This window comes from Photinus pyralis, unplaced genomic scaffold (assembly GCF_008802855.1).
Source record: "Photinus pyralis isolate 1611_PpyrPB1 unplaced genomic scaffold, Ppyr1.3 Ppyr1.4_LG2, whole genome shotgun sequence".
Lineage (NCBI taxonomy): Eukaryota > Metazoa > Arthropoda > Insecta > Coleoptera > Lampyridae > Photinus > Photinus pyralis.
In genome coordinates, this window is record NW_022170403.1 from 18,828,158 (window position 1) to 18,852,486 (window position 24,329).

Below are 24,329 nucleotides of genomic sequence, written 5' to 3' on the forward strand. Positions count from 1 at the left end.
TTTCAATGGATTTTGAGGAAGTATTTAGTAAGAATTCTGAAGAAGGTTATTAAGATTTATATCTAAGTAAAAACGGCTAATAAAAAGATTCTTTAAAATGTTGCTAAAGAAGAATAGTAGAAAAATTCCTAGCAAGAAATATCTTAGATCCATAAAAAAATAAAAAAAAATTTTAAGAAAGTGTTCAGGAAGAGTTTCAAACCAAGGCGAGTTCGTCACAAACTTAGGCAGAGTAAAAGTGTGATCTATTCTCCCTAGGATTTTACCGAGCGAGCTTTTAGAACTGCCACTTTTGCATATCTTCGGCACTTTCCACATTGAAATAGGCCTGTTACTAAACTTCCACGTAAAAGTGAAACTCCGGATCGCTCGCCACAAAACTAGACACAGTTGACTTACTCCTCCGAACCTTTACTCTATTTTGAACTCTTCATGGAAACTTTCTTAAAATCGTTCTTCGAAATCTAGGCAGAGTAAAGGTCTGAGGGGGTAATAGTTCGGGAAATAAGAGACTGAAAATGGGCCATTTCCTGCAAAACGAGAAGTAGTTCCAATTATTTTTTTGCATGTTATGGAGGAATATCTGATGGTGAAAAATCCAAGTTTTCGATCTCCCACTCCTTATGCTTCCCCCGTACCACCCCTAAAATCAAAGAAATTTGGTTGGTTTTTTAGTTTTTCAATCATATCTTTTTATAGGTTCACTTTACAGAAAAATATTCTTATTAGAAATTGTAAACAATCAAATTTTACACTTATATACTTTCGTAAGTTTTTTATTTCAAAGTTGTCTTTATTTTAAAGATTACGAAATTTCTATGTATGTACAGGGTGAGTCAACGATTGCGCGGAGTAACTTAATGCCTTGAAGATAAGATTTTTCGATAGAGTGCTTTGGATATGGTTGAATATTCTCCACATTTTAAAAATATTTGGAATTATACAGGGCGAGCCCACAAAGTAGGGCGCCCAAATGGTACATTTTTTAAAATAGTTTTTGGACTTAAAATAAATTGTTTGAAAAATAAATCAATCGATATGATTTTCGTTTTGGACGATAGATAAAAATTGCCTTTTTTTATCGTGACCACCTCACTATTATGTAAATTACATATAACTTATTTAAGATTAGAAGATAAAAACCAGGAAACCCAAGATATTTCGAAAACTATCAGAGATAGGTATAGGACATTATTATCAAAAGTTGAAGGTTTTTGGAGGAGCTAAGTGATGACAGAAAAATATACAGGGTGTTCCATTTAAAAAAAGTGAGATTTTTTAATATGAAGTTTTGTAACTTTGGATCAAAAAAACACCCTGTAAGCTATTTTTTTAATGTTTCATAGTAGATGTATTTATTTGACTTTTACTTAACCCAAGATAAAAGATATAAAACCTGGAATAAAAATTTAAGTAATAATTTTGACAATATAAACTGACGCTTGCAAACGCCCAATTTTTCTTAAAAATCGAATTATCTTTTAAAACTACTAGCTTTTCGGATATTAACCATATAATAAAAAAGACGTACAATTACACGTAGAATTCAAAAATGCATTCAAATACAGGGGTTCTATTTCAAAAATGTACCATTTGGGTGCCCTACTTTGTGGGCGCATCCTGTATAATTCCAAATATTTTTAAAATGTGGAGAATATTCCACCATATCATAATACAAAAGCACTCCATCGAAAAATCTTATCTTCAAGGCATTAAGTTACTCCGCGCAATCGTTGACTCACCCTGTACATATTTCAACGAAATTACGTACCCTGCACCCCTATCAAAGAGGATGATAGCACTTCAACCCCTTGGTCATAGTAGGAATTCATCACTGTGTGATTATGATGCTTTCGAGTACGATTATCAAATAAGAAAAATGGTCTTAATTCATTTTAACCCTTTCCATCACCTACAAAAAGGGATGATTATTTCAACCCCCTATAGTAGTGATTGTCCTACTATCTATGATTATACCGCTTTCGAACATAATTTACAAATCATTATTTTATATGAACATGAATAGTAAATGTCTTTAGCGCCTTTTTGAAAAAAAGTAGCGTTTACAGAACAACATAAGGGTAAACCACTCATTTCAGTAGGGGGTAAACTGGAACTCTGACTAACTTATCAATCGCCACAAGTGATTCAAATATCTCGAGAAAGTTGAATTATTATTCATTCCCTTTGGTAAGGGTGCAGGATAGGGGGGCTTTAGACCACGGTAGGTTCAAGATATTTTCTCATAAAATTCTTAATTATAAGTATAAATTTTGGTTAAAACATCTACATAGAAATTTCAGAATTCTTAAAAGCAAACTTTGAAGCTCTGTATCTCTTTTAATAAACATTTCACAAAAAAGTAGCGTATATAAAAGTTGTGTAGATTTTATGGTCTACAATTTCAATTTTTTCTAAAGTGAACCATTAAAAAGATATGATTGAAAAACTAAGAAACCAACCAATTTCAGAGGTTTTGGGGGTGGTACGGGGGAAGCACAAGGGGTGGGAGGTCGAAAACTTAGATTCTTAACCACCAAATGACTGTCTATGACATGCAAAAGAAGCTACTTCTCATTTTGCAAGTTTAAACCCTCTATTCCCTGGACTATGTCATACTTCTACTAACTGCCTAGGTTTGTGCTTTAAAAAATATCACTTTTGCATACCTTCGGCTCTTTCGTCGTTGAAATGTGGCTGCTATTAGATTTCCACGCAAAAGTGATAGAATTAACATCAGTGCCGAGCGAGCCGGGGGCGAGTGCGGTACAAACCTACGCAGGGTAGAGGTATAACTTACCCCACCAGATCTTCTATTTTAAAATCTTCCTGAACACTTTCTTAAAATTTTTCATCAATATTTACGCAAAGTCATGATCTAATGGGGTAGGTCATACCTCTACTCTACTCTGCCTAGGTTTGTGTCGAACTCACCTTCGACTCGCTCGGCAATGCTTTTAAAGCTATCACTTTTGCATACATTCCGCTCTTTAGGCATTGAAACGTGCCTGTTATTGAATTTCCACGAACATAAAATAAAATAAAAGAAGGATAATAAATAAATAATACATAATATTATAGTGCCGAGCGAGCCAAAGCCTAGGCAGAATAGAGGTATAACTTACCCCACCAGACCTTTACTCTTCCTGGAAACTTTCTTAAAATCTTTCTTTAATATCTAGGCAGAGTAATCATCTCATGGGGTAGGTCATACCTCTACTTTGCCTACAGTTATGCCGAACTCGCCTTCGGCTCGCTCGGCATTGGAATAGGCCTGTTATTAAACTTCCACGTCAAAGTGATGCTGTAAAAACCAGTGCCGAGCGAATTGCAGCCTAGGCAAAGTGCGCCGGGCGAGCGGGAAACAGCCTCTAGGAAGATCTCCATAAAAGATTTGTACGAAGATTAAACTACAAAGAAGAATGTTCCTAAAAAGGTTCTAAAGAAGATTACCAGTCATATTCCTAAGAATGGATCTCAAAGTTCCCTAATAAACGATTAAGAAGGATGGTTCCAGGAACAACTCCGGGGAAGGTTTAGAAGAATATAATAAAGATGTTTCCGTTACAGGGGTTTTTAGTAATATCTGTAGGAGAAAATGGCCCATAAGAAAAATTACTCAAAATTCCTAGGAAGAAATTTATAAGATACCTAATAGAGGCACTTTAATATATAATAAAATATAATGGATTCTTCCGCGATTTCTAATAAAATGTCAAGGAGAAAAGGGTTCCTTTAAAATGTTCTCCCGAAACTTCAATTTTTTTCCGAGAAAATTCAACATGGAGATAGAGGTGTAAAGCTCAAACGGAAGAAAAAACCACCTCCTTCTCAAATATTGTGTGTAAATAAAATGCCTTTGGGTACACTTCTCAAATTTTTACACAATAGTGATAGGGTATTATATCTGCCACTTGGATGAGTCCATAGAATTGACGAAAATATTTCAAAACTATTATTTAGGCACAACGGCGAAGTCACAACTGTTTATGCGCTAAATTTGGTTGAGAAACCGTTCAAACGCATTAGATCGACCAAAATTGAATTTCATGCCAGACTGGCTGGTTGCTACCGGTTTTTTTGGGCGGGCGAAATACAAATATCTAAAGCAATTTGTAACGGACCACCCGCTTTTCGCTTTCACGTGTGCCCGTTTTAGGGATCACTATGTATCTAGAAGCGTTTTAAGTTGGGCGCTTAAGTGTCATGTCAAAAGTATTTGTGCTGGTTCTAGGAGTTGAAGATGGAAGGTATATGTACTCAATTTAATTTCTAGAGTTGTGTTTTAGCCGCTGCTACGGTAACCAAAAGCTGTAATTAATCAAGATATTTTTGTTACATCCCAAACCTCTTATTTGGAAGACGAGTGCAAATTAATATCTTAGAATTTCAGTTCCGTTAAACTATTATTAGTAGGTTTTTGTTTCCTATGGTAAATTAAAACGAACATTAAAACTACAAGGCCATGCAGGTTTGATAAGTGACCATGCCGACCCGAGGAATGCCAATAAACAATGAGCCGTACTAGACTAACGATTTTAGAAATTTCAATCCGACCAATTAAGTAGGTGCAATTAACAGTAGCTAAATAAATATGTTGTCGTAAACGTTATCAAAACCAGTCGTGTGAGATATCCCTTTTTCTAGATGTTTGTAAGTTGTCCCCGATTTTTATGATGGCCAGAGAAGCCGAAAAATAAATTTTAAAAATCTTTTTGTATCTACACAAGTTACGTTTCGTAAGTATCGTAATTTTCCGTAAATTTATTTTGCATTCATACCGTTCAATTTTTGCTTTTACATTACATTTTCCGCACCGTATCTACAGCTTTTACTTTTTTGTACAGTCATTTTTACCACTCTGTTTAATTTCAAGATTTCAAAAAAACAGTTTAAAATCTCTTAAACACTAATAAAATTCTGAAATAATCCAAAAAACGATTTGTGTAGGTACTTCATCATAAAGACTTGCTGAGAATATTTGGAATTCTTAGACTTTTAAGGTCTAATAAAAGCTCTTAAAAGCCTGGTAACATTCTTAAATCCTATTCAAGGCTTAAGCTCTCATAAGAGCTTTTAATAATATTTTTCAAGTAACTCTCCTTTAAACACTTATAAAGCTTCTAAAATGCCCTTGTAGTGTCAAATAAAGGTTTTGAGTGCTATACAGCGTCTTACAAATGTTTCAAGTTACAAGAAAATTCCGAAAGACTACTCTTGATGACTGGAAATCTTAAGGTTTGTTGAGAAATATTAAAACTTCTTGAAAGCCTTTTAAAAATGTTACATTATTGCATTTCTTTATATGTAGCCTATGGCACAAACCTCCTTCACGCAAACAAACTGGCTTGAAGTGTCGAGCTGTCAAACCACAAGTGTCAATTATTAGGCGTTAAGGTTCAATTTCAAATTCAAGCGTAAACTTTCAAACACCAAATTATAATTTTTTCTGACTTAAACTGTCATTAAGTGTCAATTTTTAACTGTCAAATGTCAACTTTTAAGTCAACAAAAGGAGAATGAAGAATTAAATGTATACTCACCCAACTGTAATCCAAGGCAGAAAATGGCAGGTGTTGCCATTTCAAAACGCTCCAGCCATACTTAATGGAACTCTGAAAACAGAAGAAACTCAAATGAATTACGAATCTTTAGCATCGCGTAGGTACGTAGTTTTTCTTCCAATACGTCTCCTTTAAGATCGTTTGACGGAGTAGGAAAAGCAAACTTGCAAACTCGGCGGTTTGCGGTTTTCGGTTTTCGGGGGGATTACCACAAAGTCCGACCCTTCACAAAGGAAACTGTAACACCTTGAGAAAACGCCTCCTATACGCCTTTATTACAAACCCTAACCGAGAAATTATTGCTACAATTATTGAGGCGACTCTTCGATATTAACAGACCTTTCCGCCACCGACCCGCGCGTAATTAGCCGATTTTTTTCTCCTCTATATACACTCCCCCCAGTCCGAAAAGAGAAACATTTTCGCCCAGTAATTTATTTAGTGTTTCATGAATTAATCATACGATTTTACTTTATTAGATGTGAAAAAAGCTTGTTCTATTTTTGCTTGTAGCTTTTAGAATATTAAATGGATTCGCGAGCGGCACAAAGAGCTTCATTTTCGCCAAACAAACGCGGCCGTATCTTTTTAAAGGGAAATATACTACACACATATAATAAACCTTGACATTCTGACGTGGTCAATTTAAATCTAGGTCTCATCAACGCTTAAGCGACGAGAATTAAAATTTAATCTTGATTTTAGCATAGGTTTTACCATGACTCATTGATTGGTCTGATTAGAAGGAAGGGATCTCAGTATGCATATGAGAAGACTATGAAGGATTTAGAACGTTGACATTAAAAAATACCAGACATTTTTTCCTAAAACGTTCCGAATGTTTTAAAAATATCAGTATCGGAAAATTCTAAAGATTTTAGAAAGTTAAAATTCCATGAGTGGTTCTTTCCTTTCAGCGAACTTATATAATTTACTAGCGGTTTGCGTAATTACCCAATTTAATTACATTTCCAATTACAAAAATTGATAGCCGATCGCCACCATTTGTCGCATTTGTTCATATCAGACCACATACTGATTTATATAGTATTATAGCTACTACTTATAGCAAATATTATGTCTCTAATTCAATTAATGAATATTAATTGAAAATAATTTACCTTGTATTCCGATAGTAGGTTCGCACTGAAGAAAATTAGCAAATGCTTCTAAACCGCACATTTCTACATCTTTCCCCTATCAACGGAGGTATGCTTGACTACCTCCCGAGCGCTTTCTTTGCAAGTTAAATATCAATCCTTTAATAATAACATAAACAATTACTTAGGCCTGCTAGAAACGTAAATGTTTCGCCTTATGTGTCTATGATCGTAAGCGATAACTCTCGTTTTATTAAAAAAAAACTAGTTTCTCCACACATATTAGTAATAACAAATGTCTAACATAAAGGGGCGTGTTAAATAACTTTCGTCTATGAAGTTACAAATCGCGCACGTATTAGTTATTTATTAGAAATTCCAGTTGAAGATTCTTAGTGCTTAATTATTAATTAACAAGTATCCATAAAGTGGTCCAATTTAATACTTTTTATGAAAAAAATTTGGAGTTTCTCTAATAAGGATTTTCACAGCACCTCAAAATAAGGATGGAATATTTTATTATTAAAAAGATTCTTTTTTCGTTTTTGAAAAAAAAATATTTGAGTATAATTTAATTATTTTTTATTTTTTTATTTTATTTTTATTTTGCCTTTATTTTTGAGTGGGCGGGGTTTCAGCCAAGGCTGCTCTACCAACCCAACCCACTATACATTTACAAATATCCATGCCCGAACCCGGATTCGAACCAGGGACCCTAGCACCACAGTCCAGCTTCAACTGAACTGCGCCACACGGGCCGGCTTTAGATATTGCATGAAAAGTTTACTAAACAATGTCAAATATTTTGGAGATGTTTAGGAAATTTGGAGACACTTTGGAAAAGCTGGAAAAGTTTCAAAAATATACAACGATATTGTTTAAATTCTTCTCCACAAGCTGTTGTTCGTATTTTGCGATATCAATAAAATTTGCCACGGTGCATCGGCGAACCAGAGAAAAAAACTTGAGCAAAACTTAATAGAAAATTGAAGGATACGTGAGGGAATCTGATGGAAAATTTAAAGCGAAACGTGAGAGAAGTCGGGAATTTTAGAGAAACTTGGTGAGATGTTGGGATGAATTTGATAATAAGTTTGGGGACATGGAAAGAACCTTCAGGGACATATGAAAGGAATTTGAGGAAACCTCTGATAGGAACTTGACGCGAGTTTCAGGAAAATTTAATGGAAAATTGAGTGAGATGAATTTGGAATTTTAGGGAAACTTGAGAAGGCCTTGAGAAAGAAGAAGGAAGAAATGAAGCATAGAAGGAAAAAATTCAAAGTGACTTATGCGGAAACTGAGAAACATGAGAAGAAATTGAAATTTGTGGAAAATTTGAGAATTTGATAGAAATTTGAAAAGAATTTCAGGAAAATTTAAATGAAGGATATATGAAGAGGACTTAAGGAGAATAAAGAATTTTAGGGAAACTTGATGAAAGCTTGAGAGGGATTTGATGTGAGAATTTGAACACTCCATGAAAAAAGTGTCAGTTCATAAATTATTGCAAGACTTACTCATCTCTCTTTTCAAACGTATGGTACATGCAATCGTTTTTGTTACAAAGGAAGGTGTCTGTCATGTACTATTATCTTACGGGTGTCGTAAAGGGTTTTGCATTTCCACTTTGCAAATCAATAGAAAACGGTTTTTCATTATCTTGATCTGCAAACTTGAAATATAAAACGCTTTTCATCCGATGTCGACGTGTTTACTTAATTGGAGCAGTTTTAAACAAATATTTGCGCAACGTTTAAAAACTCGCAATTTCCTTCTACGGTAGAATTTTATTAAAAGAAAACTGTGCGCTGTCCCAATGGCGTTAATTTAGGCAGAAGCGGCTCAAGGTTTCCTTTCGAGTATTTTACAAGAAAAAAGATGTTAACAGATTAATCAAGTGGCGGCGTCTACAATAGAAAAATCGAGCAACAAAAATATTTTGGCAATAGTGCCAGGACGGTAGTAATCTGAGACGTTCGCAAGCCTGGCAGACGAACAGACATGCGATAAATTAAACATAATGTTATGGTATGGGTGTGACGTCAGCGCATGTAGCGTGCTGTGAATTCGGGAATCGGAAGAAATTTAACTAAACCCCCCGCGAATGTAGTGCTGAAACGAACCGAACATATTTTCAGTCCAAGATTCGGTTATCAATAATAGATTTTCGAGAGGTCCTTAAATTTTATACGCCACCTGCTTTGTTTTTCGCGATAAATATTGATGGCACGAGGATGCATGCGGCAGGAGGGTGGGTGGCGATATTAATGTTTAAATCGGGAGAGAAAAACGATTTTAATGGGACTTAGACGTCGGGGCATTCCACATATTGAAGCGGTTAAATAAAATATTAAAGGAGTCAGCAAAGAGTTCAAGATGTCGAAATTTAGCCGATGTATTAGTCAGGGATTTCGAAATCATAAAGGGCTTCCGCTATGAAGTGCTTTAAGGATTTAATTCGAACATCACTTTCTGTCAGCATTCTCTTTCTACTACCCTTATCGAATTTTTGCGTCACGTCGCTAACCTGCAAGCAGACAATATCCGTCATTCTCCCTCTTTTATGAATATCTAGCGTAATGTTTTGAGTCAATATCCTGATCGCATTTAAAAGATAGGTGTCATGGCGGTATTTGAATTTAACGAGGGATGATTTGTGCGAGAGGATGCAAATTGGCTATTTCTACTTTAAATACCAGATTTGATACTTTTCGAATATGAATTACGATTCTCTTTCGAATTTTTCGATTCCTTTTAAGTCATTTACGCCATTACGTTTGAGCTACATTTAGTGGCACTAATTCTTTAGAGAACTTCAACCACGTCGAGAACGCAGCTGTTGCCAGTACAATCCTCCGTCACTTTTGACATTTGGACTGCCACATCAGCAAATGGACTTCGTATGCCCACAGCTATCAATCAATATAATGACAAAAAGAGAGTAAAATTTTGAGCCTTTTACGAAACAGTTTGTTTTACGTAAAGCGTGGTTGAAGTCTGTAAAAAGGAGGTAGCAGGTACCTGAAAGAGTAGGTACAAATGGCTCAAAATTGGTACATACGCCATCAATATTGGCTTCTTATATTTCTGGCATGCCTTTTCCGATTGTTTTAAACATTGCAAAATGATGACGTGCCCCTAAATTAGGGGATTTTATTTACATATTTATTTAATTTATTTATTTATATTTGCAGAATGGGGACGCGCCCCTAAATATGGGTGCGATTCACAGATTTTGATCCATGCAACATATGACATCGTTGTCTTTTGGTCTTGGACGAGTTTTGTAACTTTGAACCCATATACGAAAACATAAACATTTCCAATGTTAAAATTCTAATGAAATCTTGGAGGAACGTGGTAACACACCAAAACTGTGGGTGTAGTATTTCAGGATTGTGTCCTGCGTATACAAATGATTTTGCGAATTAGGAATTATATCTGAAGAGTGTCAGAAACTTCATTCTGTATTTCCATGCCAACAACTAAAAACAAACTTGAGAAGAAACTAACCCCTCCTGAGTACGAACAGTTCGTGGTAAAAGGTTAGTTCAAAAGCAATTGTGTGAAATATGGTCCGATATAAAAATCGAGCAAACGGACATGAGAACAATTTCTTCTTGCGGAGAAGGCGAGAGTGATCGCTAATATACCAGAGGCTTATAAATAAGTTATGGAGAAGGACCTAAAATGCTTTGAAAAGCCAAACAGCCTGTAAAAGGTTCTGCAAAGAAGTCCGAAATGCTCTATAAAGCAATTCAAAAATCACGTGTATCTCTTATGAGTTCCTTACACACAATTACAATCATCGAAAAAAAAGTTATAAATACCAGGGTTGTCCAGAAAGTCTCATGCGGCGGATGTATACAAAGTTGGAGTCGAAACACTTGTAGCACGCCATGATAAGTGCCTCAATATGAATGGTGACTATGTTAAAAAATAGCCTAAGAGTGTACCTTCCACATGTATAATATAATAAAAGTTGTTTGGTACATTTTCTTAATTTTTTATTTCAAAACGTCTGTTACTTTTTGGATAGCCCTCGTACATCACAAAAGTTACAACCACCCCCGTAAGAGGTTGGTATGTGAAAGAAAATTTACCTAAAAAAATTCATACTTTGAAAACAGCCAAGGGTTGTACCTGCAGGAATACCCCGCTAAAGGGTTTCTTATGAGCCTCCTTTCGCATAAACAATCGACGAATGCACAACTAAAGTTACAACCCCTCTCATTGAGTAGTTTCAATGTGAGAATTTTCTTAAAAAATTCCTACTTTAAAAACAGCGGGGGGGGGAGGTGGGGTGCATTTGTGTGCGAAGTTGTAGGGTTTCTTATGAGCCAATTTCGCATAATCATTCAACGAAACAAAAATATTTAATGCGCCACTAAAGTTACAACCCCTCTCAGTGAGAAGTTTCAATTTCCTTAAAAAACTCATACCTTGTAAACAGCGGGAGGGGAAGAGGGGGTGCATTTGTGTGCGAATTTATAGGGTTTCTTGTGAGCCAATTTCGCATAATCAATCAACGCAACAAAAAATATTTAATGCGCCACTAAAGTTACAACCCCCTGCAGTAAGAAGTTTCAATCTCCTTAAAAAACGTACTTTATAAACAGCAGGAGGGGGATGAGCTGCATTTGTGTGAGAATTTATAGGGTTTCTTGTGAGCCAATTTCGCCTAATCAATCAACGAAACAAAAATATTTAATGCGCCACTAAAGTTACAACCCCCCTCAGTAAGTATTTCAATCTCCTTAAAAAACGCATACTTTATAAACAGCAGGAGGGGGATGGGGTGCATTTGTGTGCGAATTTATAGGGTTTCTTATGAGCCAATTTCGCATAATCAATCAACGAAACAAAAATATTTAATGCGCCACTAAAGTTACAACCCCTCTCAGTGAGAAGTTTCAATTTCCTTAAAAAACTCATACTTTGTAAACAGCGGGAGGGGAAGGGGGGGTGCATTGGTGTGCGAATTTATAGGGTTTCTTATGATCCCATTACGCATAATCAATCAACGAAACAAAAATATTTAATGCGCCACTAAAGTTACAACCCCCCTCAGTAAGTATTTTCAATCTCCTTAAAAAACGCATACTTTATTAATAGCAGGAGGGGGATGGGGTGCATTTGTGTGCGAATTTATAGGGTTTCTTATGAGCCAATTTCGCATAATCAATCAACGAAACAAAAATATTTAATGCGCCACTAAAGTTACAACCCCTCTCAATGAGAAGTTTCAATTTCCTTAAAAAACGCATACTTTATAAACAGCGGAGGGGATGGGGTGCATTTGTGTGCGAATTTATAGGGTTTCTTATGAGCCAATTTCGCATAATCAATCAACGAAACAAAAATATTTAATGCGCCACTAAAGTTACAACCCCTCTCAATGAGAAGTTTCAATTTCCTTAAAAAACGCATACTTTATAAACAGAAGGAGGGGATGGGGTGTATTTGTGTGCGAATTTATAGGGTTTCTTATGAGCCAATTTCGCATAATCAATCAACGAAACAAAAATATTTAATGCGCCACTAAAGTTACAACCCCTCTCAGTGAGAAGTTTCAATTTCCTTAAAAAACTCATACTTTGTAAACAGCGGGAGGGGAAGGGGGGGTGCATTGGTGTGCGAATTTATAGGGTTTCTTATGAGCCCATTTCGCATAATCAATCGACGAAACAAAAATATTTAATGCGCCACTAAAGTTACAACTACTCTCAGTGAGAAGTTTCAATTTCCTTTAAAAATTCATACTTTGTAAACAGTGGGAGGAGGGGGAGGGGGGGGGAGTGTATTTGTGTGCGAAATTATAGGGTTTCTTATGAGCCCATTACGTAGTCAATCAACGAAACAAAAATATTTAATGCGCCACTAAAGTTACAACCCCCCTCAGTAAGTAGTTTCAATCTCCTTAAAAAACGCATACTTTATAAACAGCAGGAGGGGAAGGGGGGGTGCATTTGTGTGCGAATTTATAGGGTTTCTTATGAGCCCATTTCGCATAATCAATCAACGAAACAAAAATATTTAATGCGCCACTAAAGTTACAACCCCCCTCAGTAAGTAGTTTCAATCTCCTTAAAAACGCATACTTTATAAACAGCAGGAGGGGGATGGGGTGCATTTGTGTGCGAATTTATAGGGTTTCTTATGAGCCAATTTCGCATAATCAATCAACGAAACAAAAATATTTACTGCGCACTAATTTCAACCCCTCTCAGTGAGAAGTGATCAATTTCCTTTAAAAAAACTCATTCTTTTAAACAGCGGGAGGGACGGGTGCATTGGTGTGCGAAATTTATAGGTTTCTTAGAGCCCGTTTCGCATAATCAATCAACAAAACAGAAAAATTTATTGTACCACTAAAGTTACAACCCCCCTCAGTAAGTAGTTTCAATCTCTTTAAAAACGCATACCTTATAAACAGCAGGAGGGGGATGGGGTGCATTTGTGTACGAATTTATAGGGTTTCTTATGAGCCAATTTCGCATAATCAATCAACGAAACAAAAATATTTACTGCGCCACTAAAGTTACAACCCCTCTCAGTGAGAAGTTTCAATTTCCTTAAAAAACTCATACTTTGTAAACAGCGGGAGGGGAAGGGGGGGGTTCATTGGTGTGCGACTTTATGGGGTTTCTTATGAGCCCATTTCGCATAATCAATGGACGAAACAAAAATATTTGCTGCGCCACTAAAGTTACAACCCCTCTCAGTGAGAAGTTTCAATTTCCTTTAAAAATTCATACTTTGTAAACAGTGGGAGGAGGGGGAGGGGGGGGGAGTGTATTTGTGTGCGAAATTATAGGGTTTCTTATGAGCCCATTACGTAGTCAATCAACGAAACAAAAATATTTAATGCGCCACTAAAGTTACAACCCCCCTCAGTAAGTAGTTTCAATCTCCTTAAAAAACGCATACTTTATAAACAGCAGGAGGGAGACGGGGTGCATTTGTGTGCGAATTTATAGGGTTTCTTATGAGCCAATTTCGCATAATTAATCAACGAAACAAAAATATTTACTGCGCCACTAAAGTTACAACCCCTCTCAGTGAGAAGTATCAATTTCCTTAAAAAACTCATTCTTTGTAAACAGCGGGAGAGGAAGGGGGGTGCATTGGTGTGCGAATTTATAGGGTTTCTTATGAGCCCGTTTCGCATAATCAATCAACAAAACAAAAATATTTATTGTACCACTAAAGTTACAACCCCCCTCAGTAAGTAGTTTCAATCTCTTTAAAAACGCATACCTTATAAACAGCAGGAGGGGGATGGGGTGCATTTGTGTACGAATTTATAGGGTTTCTTATGAGCCAATTTCGCATAATCAATCAACGAAACAAAAATATTTAATGCGCCACTAAAGTTACAACCCCCCTCAGTAAGTAGTTTCAATCTCCTTAAAAACGCATACTTTATAAACAGCAGAAGGGGGATGGGGTGCATTTGTGTGCGAATTTATAGGGTTTCTTATGAGCCAATTTCGCATAATCAATCAACGAAACAAAAATATTTACTGCGCCACTAAAGTTACAACCCCTCTCAGTGAGAAGTTTCAATTTCCTTTAAAAATTCATACTTTGTAAACAGCGGGAGGAGGGGGGGGGGAGTGTATTTGTGTGCGAAATTATAGGGTTTCTTATGAGCCCATTACGCAGTCAATCAACGAAATAAAAATATTTAATGCGCCACTAAAGTTACAACCCCCCCCCCTCAGTTAGTAGTTTCAATTTCCTTAAAAAACTCATACTTTAAATACAGCGGGAGGGGGGGAGGGGTGCATCTGTGTGCGAATTTATAGAGTTTCTTGACCACATTACCCATAATCAATCAATGAAACAAAAATATTTAATGCACCACTAAAGTTAAAACCCCCTCAGTGAGTAGTTTCAATGTCCTTACAAAACTCAGACTTTGTAAACAGCGGGAGGGGGGAGTGCATTTGTGTGCGTAGTTATAGGGTGTAATCCTTATGAGCCCATTACGCATAATCAATTAACGAAATAAACATATTTACTGCGCCACTAAAGTTACAACCCCTCTCAGTGAGAAGTTTCAATTTCCTTTAAAAATTCATACTTTCTAAACAGCGGGAGGAGGGGGGGGGAGTGTATTTGTGTGCGAAATTATAGGGTTTCTTATGAGCCCATTACGCAGTCAATCAACGAAATAAAAATATTTAATGCGCCACTAAAGTTACAACCCCCCCCCCTCAGTTAGTAGTTTCAATTTCCTTAAAAAACTCATACTTTAAATACAGCGGGAGGGGGGGAGGGGTGCATCTGTGTGCGAATTTATAGAGTTTCTTGACCACATTACCCATAATCAATCAATGAAACAAAAATATTTAATGCACCACTAAAGTTAAAACCCCCTCAGTGAGTAGTTTCAATGTCCTTACAAAACTCAGACTTTGTAAACAGCGGGAGGGGGGAGTGCATTTGTGTGCGTAGTTATAGGGTGTAATCCTTATGAGCCCATTACGCATAATCAATTAACGAAATAAACATATTTAATGCGCCACTAAAGTTGCAACCCCCTCAGTAAGAAGTTTCAACGTGAAAATTTCCTTAAAAAAACTCAGTTTCAAACCAACGAGAGGGGGGGGGGGGGACTTTTAAAAGAATTTTGAGTAATGATTCAAAGGAGGTTTCTGGGTAATTTCGTAGTAGATCCTAGGAAGACCTCTACATAGGTTTCAAAATAGAATCTTAAATAGCTTTCAGTATACATTTCTAAAATTATAAAGCGTTTTTAAGAGGAGTCTTAAGAATGTTTCCAAACGGTTCCTAACGAAACCCTCAAGAAGTTTTTTAAGACAAAACAAATTATCTGAAAAGTAGTCATTCTTATCATAAGTTCGTCACTAATGTGGAACTAGTATGTTCTAAAATTAAACACGCGATGTCTAACGTGAATTGCTAGTTATTACTAACAGGTTTCTAAGAACATTCAGAAACATATTTTAAGATTCCCACAGAGGTTTTCAAGAAGGATCCTTCCTTATAAGTATAACCAAAAACTTATTCAAGGTAAATTGTAAAATACTTCGAACACAGTACGAAAGGGAGCCCTTTTTAAAAATTTGGTTAAATTTAAATTTTTTGAAACCTTAAGGGTTTGAGTAGTTTGGAAATTACAAATCACAGAAATTCACAGAATATCAAAATTTAGGGGGTTGAGTTGGTTTTCCAAATAAATGTAACTATTGGTAGAGACTTAAAGAACGAATTTGTCAACCGAAGTTTTTTCCGTCGCTTAATTTCTATGGAACATTGTTTCTTAGTGAGTTTCGGAAACCTCTCGAGTCGAGATATCTGTCGTTCATATCATATTTCGCCTTCTTAATTAGTGCCACTTGCTAGCTCAGTATAGGATCAATTTTTCTGTGCTTTCATGAATATAACGATTCCGATTGGCACAATTAAAAAACATGTCGCATGTAGTTATTACACGTGATATTTAAACGGGACATTATTAAGTGAAATAAAAGTGGGAATTAGTTTGGCGAAGATTTTGGAATTGTGTACTCTGAAAATTAGAATTGTTCATTAATTCGCGTCTTGGTCGCAGTAGAGCTAATGACACTATCGCGAGATTACGTATAAACCATTGTGAATATAACTGATTTATTTTTGTAATTGCTATTACTCTCCTCTGCACCAACAAAACCAAGTAGGTACCTGAAGTCAAATTTCAGGAAATTGGCGAGGGGAGATACTTAATATAGAGCTAGCCGTGGATCAAGTAATAATTTTGGCAACAGAATTTGCGAGTTTACTTAAAAATTCAAAATTTTGATTTTATTCCAAAAACCTGTTGCTAGCTAAATTATTTTTTCTTTAGCTGCACAATCTTAATTTCATTTCCTCGATTTTGATCCACACAATTTGCACGTATTCGCAACATAACGAAATGTCAGAATATGTTAGGAACGTTACAACCGTATAAGGCGAGGAAGTCGTTACTTATGATGGTAAATCTTAATTTAAACAAACTGCAAGCAAACCAATTTTCATATTTACGATAGTGCTTTATATGCAAATTCGTACTTATGCAACCATTGCGAGAGATTGCCTCGTGATGGAAAACAATTTTACAGTCAAACGAACGTCGGATGGCACTTCCATATCTCTCCCTAATTGAAAAGTACAAATGGAGATCGGCTTGGATATTTTCACCGATTGAGATTTCACGCAGGCATTTGGGAAAACAACGAGGAAGAACGGCGCTCGGAAAAAAACAAGGAGGTAATCTTTAATACCTTTAAAACTCCCGTTTTCGTTGTGATTTATTTCGACATTTTTCATTATCGAAGATGAAGGGAAGCGAGGCGCGCAATGAAGTAAAGCAAATTTATATCTCAAATTGAAATATTGACCGTAATTATGTTTGGCAGATACTTTTACAAATTTTGACAAATAATTATCATTTTACTGGAAATAAGGTTTCACCTCACGTTCTCACTGACCTATAAAATAATTGAAGCGATGCTCCAGAAGAGACTCATCAATTTTCAAAGTTTCTTAATCAATTTTTCTAAACCCTGAGATTTAGTTAGCTCTACAGGAATTGTTAAATAAGGCAGTGTTGTGATTAGCAGACCAGTTCGCAACTTGCTGGATGATTTAGTTCAATTATTTTCTCTCTTCTGGTGGAAAGACGATACAGCTTATAATTCCAAACATCCACCTGCAGAGTCGCCCTAGTAATTGTACTACTTCAACCCCTCCCCAAGAATTGGGTGCAAAATTGGGGTCGTATTGTAATGCAAAAAAAGTAAGAGAGTGTGTCGATACAAAAATGTATACCGAAAGTTGAAAATGATCTAATTGCTGAATGACGTGCGTTAGTTCCGCTAGACCGATTAAACAAGATAACCTAATTATCTTCCTCCCTATATTACTTTCCGCAATCCATCATTCAAAATCTATGCATCAGCGTTATTAACGGATAATCATCGTCATTGTTACGTCGACTTCCTACTTTTTTCTTACTCGAACTGGAACAGGCCAACAAAATTGCTTCGATAATGTAAACGGCGGCTATTTTGCGGTGCGTAGAAGGGTTATAAGTGCAAATTTAACATAACAAAGCAGTCGAATAATAAATTTAGAACGTTAATGGCAAACGCTGGTTTGCACATAAACAGAGTGCCATGCCTTTGTGATCGTTCGCCGACCAAATTTTAATGAGCGGAATGAGCAACCACTAATTTTCCGCTATTTATAGAATTCATGTAAATTGTCCCTTTTTGTGGACTCACAACGTATGTATAGTCCTCACTTCAAGTTTTCAACTTCCGTTTATCTCTTTTGGGTATCCGTTTCACAGGTGACAGACTGTCCAATTTGTGCATAAGAATTTGTTTCAGTTAAAAAATTTTCAATGTGATGGCACCCACTTTAGTAGTTTCAATACGCATAATTGGGGTTAAATTGACGAATCACACAATAAAAACAAGTCTATACAAAGACCAATGAATTTATTGCTTATAACGTAAATTGTTTATTGCTTACGATTTAGCCGCACCTACTACATAATTTATAATGGAGAACCCTGTATATTTTTTATTTTGGATACGAACTACCGATAAAAAAAGTCTTGATGTGCTTGAGGGATGCTTTTGTTTTTAAAGATCCATAAAGGCTATGAGAAGATCCACAAGGTCTTAGAGGGAGAAGATAATTTAAACGACTCTGAAAGCTTCCCTTCAATTCTTAGGAACTCTTGTGCAGCTTTCAATAACCTCTTGAAGATACTGCCGTCTCAACAGCTCTCAGACGCAAATTCTTTAAAACAAAGTCTGCTCTTGATAACTGCTTTTGGGAAATCACACTAAAAGGTGCTATCACGGTGTCTTCAACGTGTTTCAACTCCTCAGTAAGAAGATTCGAGTACCTTTTCCCAAAGGTTACCACCAGAGTTGTAGAGGAAGAAGAGAATTTGCTAGGGTTTTTTGAAAAAACTCGTAGTTACCACATCTTCTGCTATTAAGAAGATAGACAGGGGACGCAGTAGCGGGGGTCTGGGGAGTATGGAATACCACCCAGTCATTTAAGATTCGATTACGTTTTCCCAAAGGGTACCATGACAGGGCTAGAGAAAGAAGAGAATTTGATGAGAGTACACAGAGTTCTTTTTTTGAAAATGGCAAACCACCGTATATGCTGGGGTTATTATAGTGGTGGGTATTCCATATCCCCCCCCCCCCCGCAAAACGTTTAGCCCTGAGAATTTTTTGGGAACACCACATCCTCTTCTACTAAGAAGTACGACAGAGAACGCAGTACCGGGGAAGGGGAGGGGTGTTCTGGAGGGTATAAACGAATATGCCATGAGAGCCCTAAAGCACGAAGAAAATTTTTGGGAGTACAGCGCAGTTTTTTTTAAATGGCAATGATACCACCGTAAATGCTGTGGGGTGGAATACCACTTCAGACCACCGGTGCTGCGCGGTACCCCGTAGAAAGTTTAGCCCTTACAACTCGTAATAGTTTTTGCGAAGATTATCGCATTCTCTTCTACCAAGAAGTAGAAGAAGTAGAATACCAGTAAAGGAAGATTCGATTACCTTTTCCCAAAGGTTACCCCGAGAGTGTTAAAGGAAGAAGAATCATTGCTGCGAGTACACTGCTGGGGCTTCATTTAAAAGTAAACATTTCCTACTTTTGAATGACAAAAATCCTTCTGAAACACGCCTAATTTTATGCAACTGAAATAACATGCGCGCGCATTCTAGATTTTAATAAAAACGACAGTATATAATATCATTGAATAAGCAATACACTTATTCAATGATAGTATGCTTTTAGGTTATGATGAAAAGGTATTAAATTCGGCCGCTATTTCCCTTAAGTTTCTTATGGGATTCTCTCCCACAAAAAATAAAACATCCAGTTTCATATCCTCTGTTAAAATTAAGGATTGTTTACGGTGTCGCATTTAAATATCCACTAATTTTTAAGTGATCAACACAGAAAATTGGTCTCTTACGCTTCTTAAACTATTACCGTTAATTAATTAACCATTGACAATATCAACTTTTTCTTCAGTTGAATACATCGCCCACATAAGTCAAAGCAATAACATTCCAATTAATTAATATCTAATAGGAAATCCCCATGTCTACTTCTAAATGAATATCACTATATACTGGGGCAATGGAAGACCCCGCCGTGCTACGCTCTCCTCCATAAAACGTTTAGCCCTTACAACCCGTAACACATAGCTTCTGAGAAGAATACCACATCCGTTTTTTCTAAGAAGAGAACCTAGTACTAGTACCCCCATTAAACGAAGATTCAATTACGTTTTCCCAAAGGTTACCATGAGAGTGCCAGAGGAAGTGAACTGCTGGTGTTTTTTTAAAATGGCAAATAAACTACGGTATATACTGGGATGTATTCCAGATCCCTCAAATCCCCAAGTGCCACGCTCTCCCCCCACAAAACGTTTAGCTCTCACAATAAGTTTTTGAGAAGGTTACCACATCCTCTTCTCCCTAGCCCCCCCCCCATGCTATGTGGCCCCCCGTAAAACATTCAGCCCTCACAACTCATAATAGTTTTTGGGAATATTATCCTCTTCTACTAAAAAGTACGGGGGGGGGGGTATGGAATGATTCGACTACCATTTTCCTAACGGAAGAAGAGAATTTGATGGGAGTACACTTTTGGTTGTTCTTGGAAGTGGCAATGAAACAACCGTATATGCTGAGGGTGGAATACCCCCCAGAGCCCTCGGTGCTACGCGGTCCCCCGTAAAACGTTTAGCCATCATAACTGGTAATGGTTTTTATGAATATTACCACATCGTCTTCTACTAAGAAGTACGACAGGGAACCCAGTACCGGGGGTTAATACCCCCCAGTAAACGAAGCTACGATTACCTTTCCCCAAAGATTACCCTGAGAGTGCTAAAGGAAGAAGAATATTTGCTGAGACTACTAGGGATTTTTTGAAAATGGTAATGAAACCACCCTATATACGGGGAGGGGGGGGGGATTCTATACCCTCCAGACTACGCCGTGCTAGGCTATCCTTGATTGATTGATAGCTGCTCGTTACTCATCAGTTACGAGTGGGTTTTGAAACATTTTTTTAAATGGCAATTAAACCACCGTATATGCTGGGGCGTGGAATACTCCCAGACCCTCCGGAACTACTCGCTTCAGCGTAACACGTTTAGCCCTCACAACTCGTAATGGTATTTGGAAATATTATCACATCCTCTTCTACTAATAAGTACCTACGGCAAAGAACGCAGTAACTGGGGGTCTGGAAAACCCGCCAGAAACGAAGATTCAATTACTTTTTCCCAAATGTTACCATGAGAAAGCTAGAAGAAGAAGATTTTTTTTAAACCACCGTGGAGGTACTTGAGGGTTAAAGTACTATTAATGGGTATATACTCTAGATTTGGAGGTTGAAAAGGTTTTTAATAATTATTTACATAAAAATCCGGAAAATTATACATTACTTGCGAGGAAATATTGAAATGCGAGTCCCCTAAGGGGCCGAGTACTGTACTTTCCGAGTTAAATAATGTCATTTTACTGAAGAATTTTGTATTAAATTTTACCAGAAATCGTATGTTAATATAAAATTTCAATTTTTATATAGAACTTTTGATTAATGCCAATCTGTCATTGATGACAGGAGTCATTATAGACATTTAGCAATGTGACAGGTACGGCCAGCAAAGTGACAAGGAAACGTAGTCTACTCTGCCTCTATCATGGAAACTAAAATTTCCTGACAGCAAGTAGACATGAAAATGGAGGTTTCAGGACGATTTTGGGTAAAATAATTTAGATGGTCTGAACTTTATATAGGTACTAACGAGCCAAACACTCATACTAATTATACTGATACTGATATATAAGATCCAGAAAAATTTGCACTTTAATGACATCACTATTAACTTTCCTATTATCCATACTTACATACCTACAAAATGGTGGTATAACTAGAGTACATAACGAAAACTAGTAGTTGCTATTAAAAAAATATGCCACCATGCAGGAATATGCCATTGACCACAAATTTAACTTATAATACATTGCTAGCAAGTTTCTTAAAATTTGAAGATATATCCAATGATGCAGATAAAATGTCCACCCCGTATACAGCTTTTACCATGACCTTCTACTAAATCAATTTTCGTATTCGCGTTTTTTTTGTGAATTGCCCTTAATTTAAATTCAAATGTAACAACAAGCAACGGTGAAATGCTCGTACAATAAATATACCTTATAGTATCCACCTTGAATTCATTTTATTGTCAATTTTTCTTTATTAAACTCAAAAACAACTTTAAATGGAAGGCCGATTTTGTTAATTCCAATATTAATGAGGTCACTTAAATACATGCAATACAGAGACTCAAGTCTCTGATGCAATACCAACAGTTTCAATTTGCTCTTTAAGAACATTCAAAATTTTCCATAATTTTTTTAACTTCAGTCGATTATAAGTTACGACGATTTTTTTTTCTGAAAGCAAGATTTTTTTTAACGTAAATGGAAGAATTTCCACCAACCAAGACCGTGCACTTGACATGTTTTTAAGATCAGTTTATTTTCCTTACGAATTGTAACTAGGAAGACCAGAATAATTAATTAAGCATTAACCGTAACCAATATGCCTTCGTTGCGAACAATAACCGGCACGTACTTAAGCAATTTTTCCGCGACTGAAAACAGTTTTCTTAATTTATTATTTAATTTATTGGTGTAAATAATTTTTTTAGATTTAAGTTCCGACGAAAAGTCTCTTCTGCTTCCTATTGTTTCAGCCTTTTTAATTGTACGCTTTTCGGAAAACTCGCGAGTAATTAACGATTCAAACCAATCAACTTTCTTGGAATTAAATTGTGACGAGCAAACCGTTAATTCTTGCGTGGACAACTAACGAATGCCTTCACTACCAGACTAACCCCTACCTATTTTTTATTAATTAATTAACGCATTTTTTAAGATGGCGTCTAGTGATTAGGTGAACCGTTTTTCTTAAGGGCAAATAGGAATCACGGTAGTGCATAAAAAATAGGGTGTTCCATGGCTTCCTAGATACTTAATTTTTTTAATGTATTGCAATCTTACTATGTGTACAATAGCTATGTAATTTTTGACAGGTATTTTTTCAACTAAAACCCTACTGAGATAAGATCACAACTTACTGACCCGACCATTTCCGGAAGCCATCATGACTACAACACTCTATGGAATTTAAAAACGCAGAACGAAAATATGATTTGTGACCTTTAAATTCTAAAAAGATTTAAATATTACTCAAATTTTGAATTTACCAAGATTACTCTGTCCTTCATTCAACATTTCACAGCTACCGTTACATTTATTAAAGACTTTTTGAGGTCTTCAAACACTTTTTACAAGTATCCTTTGATATTTAGATATTTGAATGTATTCATGAAAAATATTCTGTTGAAATTATTTAGATCTGACTGTATGTCCACAAAAATTCACGTCAAAACTCGAGGTATTCGTTTCGGATTTTTCTCCTGGACTTCTAAAAATCTATAAATTTACTTATAAACCTTACAAGAACCTTTAGGAATCCCTGCAAAATGTAGACATTTTAAAAGTATTCGTGAAGGATATGTGCAGAATTAGGGATCTCTAAAAAATCCTTTCGGGCAACGCTCCGAACGTTCTGGAAAGAATAGCTGTAGAATTATAAATAATATCATCATTTTGTGAACAATTTGTTTATGAAAGTTTAGAAAACATTTGAAGATTTTTTAAGAGACCCACGAAAGGTGAAAGGTGAAAAACCTCGAAAGTCTCCCAGTTTTCTTTCACGGACAAACCATAGAACAAAAGGGTACAAAATTGAGCTACGGAAAGATATCGAATTTTATAAGAGCTCTAAGTTCGAATCCCAGTTTAAAAGACTGAGTAACTCAAAAAAGATAAGTCAAAAAAATATGCATAACACGGCAAAAATATTCTGAAAATTTGAACAGCTTGGAACGCAAAAGAGCACAAAGACCGATATGACGCGTTCTTTCCGAGAAATGATCGGCTTATTAGGGAAATCTCAGGAATTCTCGAGAATGTATCATAATTTTGCTAGAAACTTTCCGTTTATTATATAAGCAAATTGAAGCGTGTTTAATAGCAGTTCTAACATCCATGCCGAAGTGATTTTAGTGAAGTTCGCGCTCGTACGTGATAAATTTACATGTTATAAATTTCTGTACAAGATTTATAAATTCATTAGTAATTACTATTATCATGTTATTAAGTTTACGTTACAGTACTTGTAGCACGAAATTGATACAGAAAAAAATTTCTATTATTGCTATTTGAAATCCTAAGGTATGAAAACTACGTTACGCACTTAAAAGCTGAAATTCAACTACATAAATCATCAGCACTCAAAAAAGTAGAGACCAAGAATCAAAATACCATTTGACAGGATTACTTGCCGAAGTTAAATTTACAAAGTAACAAAACTATAGAAAGGTAATCCTTAAGTGATATATGTCGGTAGACTTAATGTGCATACATATAAAACCAATCATAAGTACATAAATCACGGAAAAATCAACTTATGCCGTACGCGAAGTAAAAGTTTTATAAGTTATATGTTTATTTTCTCGTCGACGGTTTCGGGTAACGTATGG

The 24,329-nt window shown here is 36.1% G+C and overlaps 1 protein-coding gene across 1 annotated transcript in view; it reads right to left on the bottom strand.

Annotated features, from left to right (window-relative positions):
* The window catches only part of LOC116163861, an 87,897-nt gene that overhangs the window by 49,971 nt on the left and 13,597 nt on the right, over positions 1–24,329 (bottom strand). Inside the window, exon 2 of the mRNA XM_031477992.1 lies at positions 5,544–5,615. Coding sequence (XP_031333852.1) covers positions 5,544–5,583 — 40 coding nt within the window. The 5' untranslated portion in view covers positions 5,584–5,615. The remainder of the gene's footprint in view (positions 1–5,543; positions 5,616–24,329) is intronic.